The sequence below is a fragment of the Buceros rhinoceros genome, unplaced genomic scaffold (assembly GCF_000710305.1).
Source record: "Buceros rhinoceros silvestris isolate BGI_N320 unplaced genomic scaffold, ASM71030v1 scaffold6317, whole genome shotgun sequence".
Classification (NCBI taxonomy): domain Eukaryota; kingdom Metazoa; phylum Chordata; class Aves; order Bucerotiformes; family Bucerotidae; genus Buceros; species Buceros rhinoceros.
The window spans coordinates 10,401-15,455 of record NW_010423852.1 but is presented as its reverse complement, the minus strand read 5'-3'; the positions used below and the strand labels follow the sequence as shown (position 1 = coordinate 15,455).

The following is a 5,055-nucleotide window of genomic DNA, read 5'->3' as shown; positions in this document are numbered from 1 at the left end:
GAACCCAGCTGGAATGCACTGGGTGATACTGCCAGATTTAGAGGGAGAATCTACGTGAAATTAGGAGAAAAAACATCTGTTTTTTGATGCTTGGTATGTAATTGAGCCTGGTAGGAACCTAGAAGGGTTTGCAAAGCCTTCATCTGAGGAGAGCAGCAGCAGAGCAGCTCTCAGCCTGTCCCTGTTTCCTTACTGACAGCAAGGCAAAAGATCAGGAGCATGAGCAGATCTGTGGTACGTACTCGAGTTCTTCCAGCAGCTGATGGCACCGATTCTCGCTCCTCTGTAAACCCTCCTCCCTACAAAGAAATTCCACAGGCATGCGGAGATTCTTCACCTTCCGCAGCCAGGTCTTGGGATGGGCCGTCTGCACTTGGCTCTCCAGCTCTTCAGCACACACCATGGCAGCCAACACATCCAGAACCTAGACACACACACACGGCAGGGCTCAGCACGGCGAGTGGCTGCATTGCAGAACCATTCCTGCAGCTCAGGCTCTCACTCTGTTTTTTTGTAGCATGTGTTCTACTGAATAACAGTCTGCTTGGTCTCATGCTCACAGCTCCGATCATTGGCACATCCTACTCACTGATGTGAAAGCAGGCGAACAATTTAAAACCTGCTGCTAGCAATGGTAACACAGCAGATTATTCATGATACTGGGGATCCTGACTGAGCTTGTGCTTCCCACTACCGTTGCTGAGACCAAAAGGAGACCTCACAGTAGGTAATTCGGTAAAAAGCGAGCTCGCTGCTAGGGCTGAGGGTCACAGAACACCCAGTAGTGACTCTACCATCTCAGAGTGCAGCATTCTGTATTCTTCCCGCTTCCTAAGGTAGTCAGTGACTTGGGGGTGTACAGCCAGGATCCTGGAGAAGTTCTGCAGGCGGCTCTTGAACCGGTTGTATGCAATGTGGACCCAAGGCAAGGACGGCACTGTCTCCTCTCTTCTGGGAGATGTCACCTTACATTCCTCTATGCAGGACAAGAACGCAATGTGCAGGCACTGGAAGTTTAGAAATAAGTCAAAATACAAAATCAAAAAGAGAACTTTTATAATTCATTTTGTACTGGAAATCTGGCAAAAATTCTCTGAAAGAAGAGAATCACTTCAGAAAGACGTGTCCATTTTTATAGGTGCTCCTATGGAAGTGCCTTTCTGAGAAAGGTCTCAGCAATTGCCCCAGAATTCAGTGGCAAACACATCCCTTTGTGGCTCCCTGGCTATTAGTCTCGGAGGGGGATTTTGTCTGAAGGCGAGACTGATACGGGAGGGCACGTCCACAGGCATCACACTCTTCTCTCCCTGCAAAGAGTCTGAGCTCTTGTTCCAGACACTGACCTGCAGCTCCTCTTGGGAGGACACACCAATGCTCAGGACAATAAAGTCTTTGATATAGCACTGGAAGAGGATCTGCCTTTCAGCCTCAGTCAGAGCCGAGAGAAATTTTCCCAGTGCAGTTTTCTGGAAGATATCCACAAACTTCTCAGCTTGGTCTGGAAAACAAGAATGAAGAAAAGCTGAATGTTAGGAGGCAGCTGGGCTTGACAGAGTTTCTATCCTGAGAAGACCGACCCCTAAAGAATCACCCATGCCAACAGCACTGCCCTCGTTCCAAGCACTGACAAGGGACTCGTGGCCAGGCCTTCTCAGCCCAGGCACCAGGGTCCGATTTATGGAGTCTCACCTTGTCATTAACTTTTGGCACTTGCCCAGCATTTTGAATACGAGGGCACAGAATACGTGAGAAAGACTAACAGTGAGAAGAGCAAAGAACAGCCAGTTGCACAAAGCTCTGCTGGCTCCTAAGAGCACTGAGGGACTGAAGGTGACTGCAGGGTCACAGAAGGGTAGAGGCACAGTAGTGACAGACCAGAGCTTCCAGGGCAGGTGGACGGAGATGCTCTGTGTCATGAGCTCAAGCCAGACTCACCTTCGGTGTTTTGGATGTATTGAGCTTCCAACCACATCTCATCCAAGTACTCCTTTATCCTCCAGCTGAAGGGCATCTCATTCCCAGCATCAGCAGATACCATCATGTTGTTCTGTACCACAATTATCTCTGGCTGAGAGCTAGGAGATTAAGAGGCCATTAACGCACCGGGCTTTCACCTGGGAAACACATTCAGACAGAGCCAGGAAGCTGCAGAAAGCAAGAAGTTAGCCCTAGAAGGGGATGAGGGCAGGAGAAGGAACAGGACTCGTTAACGCAGCGCATCCTGCCCACTGTGTAGCACCAGCACTTACTCAGTAAGCGTGCCCTGGGCAAAGGGCTGCAGTGGCAGGAGACGTGGGCTTCAGGGGCAGGGTAAGAAGTGTGAGCACACCAAGAGCTAGAGAGCAAAGCCCAGGAGTGCTGGGGATAAGGTAGAAAGAACAGATGTCACCAAGAACTACCCTGCTGTCTTCGCCACAGCACAGAGGACCAACCAACAGCGTTCATCTCCCGTGTGGATGTAAAGCCAGTGCTGGGCCAGTCTCAGAGTCGCCAGCCAAGCCCTCCTGCTGCTCTCTCCAGTGGCTCACCTGTTCTTACCCACACCGAACGGGACAGTCAGGAGTTTTGTGTCACTGAAGATGAACATCCACAGGTTTGTCACCCACTCAGCTGCCGGCCTGGCCAACAGCTCCAGATTGCCATTCCTGTCTATGACGGCAACCAGGAGAGCCAGGAATGGAGTGATCACATTCTGGACTCGCTTCCACAAGGTGTGCCTTTGGGGGCAGAAAGAGACCGAGAAACCCAGAGGGAAGGTGAGCAACGATGTCAGCAAATCAGGAGGTGGTTGTCCTGAAAACCTGCTGACATTTACATGTGAGAGAGTCCTAGTCCTGTCTTTAAGGGAAAAGAGATCACCACCAAAACTCCTCTCACTCATGGTTTGCCTGTAATGCCCCTGTCCCACTGAAGACACTTGTGCGTTCGCACACTCCTGTCCCAGTACAGCCCATTCAGCTGTAAGTCACCCTCCCCCCAGGAGAGGACAAAACTGCCTTCGGAGAGTTTCCAGCACAGATGGGAGACTGACACTGCAGATATTCAGATTACACAGAATTGCTGGCTCTGCCGCACTGCCGCCATTCCCAGACCTGGCAGAAGGCTGCGGGTTACCAGACACCGCTGCTGTCCTCACCTGAAGGTGCCTGCCTCCTGGAGAGCACTCAGGTTGGAAGCCTCCCGAAGCACCCAGTTTTTCGGGTGAAGAGAATTTTCTTCTTGCTTCTTCAAAAGGTTGGAGAGACGAGCCTTAGTTATCTTGAGGAAAGAGGCTAGGAAACAACAGGGAACTTGCATGTTCTCTTCTGCTGGCACCGAATCCAATCCCCCGTGCCTCACCCAGCACAGCGTTCTACACTTGTGTCAGTAACAGCCACCAGAGGTCACACAAGCCAGCAAAGAGCCACAATCTGAACTCCAGGGAAAGCCCTACAGATGTCAAAAGGAGCCACAGACTGAGGCACAGACACACACACTCCTGGGAGGGTGCCTGGGAGATCCACCTTGCCTACACCCCAGCAAGGACCTCTGCCCTTTGGGTCCGCAGTGAATTAACTGCTGTGTTTTGATGTCCCGCAGGGGACACTACCTGCTGCAGCCAGAGAGCACCCACCTTTCAGGTCATCCTCTTTGGATAGAAGGCCAAGAAGAATCTTAATTCGCCTTGTGCTTCGACTAAGATCTTCATTTTGGTCCCGCAGCATCCCCACAGCACTTTGGACACAGGTCCTCAGGAGCACAGTGGTGTCCAGGATTTCAGTCTGCTCAAGAATAGTGTGAAAACAAGCTCATTACTCCTCGGTTTCACACTGTTGCCCTCAGCACACCCCTCTTAAGACGACTGCAGTGCTCTCTAGAAAGGGCCTGTTCCCCTGGCATCACATCTCCCAGTCTCCCTCTCATGTCAGGCTGCAAATCCAAGTTCTTCTATTGCTATCAAGTACACGGTGCAAATTCTGTGGGCCTTTCAAATAAGCACGTAACACAGCACCGGCATCGAGACAAGACTCCTAGGGGGAAAACTAGCAGTTCAGGGAAAGAAGTGGAAATGTTCAATGTGGCTAGGGAAAACGTGCCTTCCCAGGGAGATGCTGAGGTGCTGGAGGGGCAAAAAGCCACAGGTGGTCCCCCTTGTACTGGACATCCTCCAGCCACGGCCTCCAGTGCGGCCTCAAAAGCCCCAAGAGCACAAGCGGCAGGCTAAGAATCACGCTGTCAGCTTCACGGTGTAGAAAGACAGCAGAAGCTTCTCAAACTGTTTTTTAAAAGTTGGAACTGTGAAACAACTGAGGAAGTAGAGGGTCCTTATAATATTTTACTACTTCAGTGGTGCAGAATTTGATAGAGCAGCGGGGGGAGGAATTTGTGTCTGATCTTTAACATACACGATGCAAATAATATTCCTGATGGACTTCAAGTGAATGGGGCTGCAAAAGGTGTGTTGCACCCATGGATGGCAGAGCAGAGCCATACTGACTGCTGAGAAGCAAACAAACATATTCTGGACTGACCTCGTAGTGCTCTGCTTCTGGCACTGGTGTTTCAGCCTCCACCTTGTTTTCCTCCTGTTCTCCACTCCCAGGCAGAGCCACAGCTAAGGTGTAGAGTTTTTATCAGAAAGAAGCAGTACACTTCTGCATCAGTCAGATAAGAGTTTATTTAGCTACCGCACCCCAGAGCGGCAGAACATCTGTCAGATCCATTATCACCTGCACAAGTAGCTGAGGTCCCCCTCTAACCACTGCTCCAGCTGCAAGGGCTGCCCAGCTTCATGCAGCAGAAACTGGGAGAAACAGGACGTTCACAGCACTGAGCTCTACCAGACTGCCATAAGGCAGTGGGGTGAGAGGAAATAGTGTAAGAAAAACATGAGGGGAAAGAAAAAAGTCTTTTCTAAGCTTCCTACAGGTGAATCAATCTATACTGACAGAGGTGAGATGTTCTCTGGAGTGACTCCTTGCCAGTGGTCTCTCCAGGCAGCACCTCCCGTGCCAAGACAGAACACTCAGGGCGCTGAGCGGTGCAAGTATCACATTTTCATCAAAAGAAAGGAAA

The 5,055-nt window shown here is 50.7% G+C and overlaps 1 protein-coding gene across 1 annotated transcript in view; it reads right to left on the bottom strand.

Moving 5' to 3' along the window:
- The window catches only part of LOC104497327 (E3 ubiquitin-protein ligase RNF213-like), a gene marked incomplete at its 5' end in the record, with an annotated part of 32,463 nt that overhangs the window by 17,148 nt on the left and 10,260 nt on the right, over positions 1-5,055 (bottom strand). The window contains 8 exon segments of the mRNA XM_010140566.1: positions 243-424; positions 795-1,007; positions 1,344-1,498; positions 1,936-2,075; positions 2,529-2,717; positions 3,137-3,272; positions 3,614-3,761; positions 4,512-4,594. Coding sequence (XP_010138868.1) covers positions 243-424; positions 795-1,007; positions 1,344-1,498; positions 1,936-2,075; positions 2,529-2,717; positions 3,137-3,272; positions 3,614-3,761; positions 4,512-4,594 — 1,246 coding nt within the window.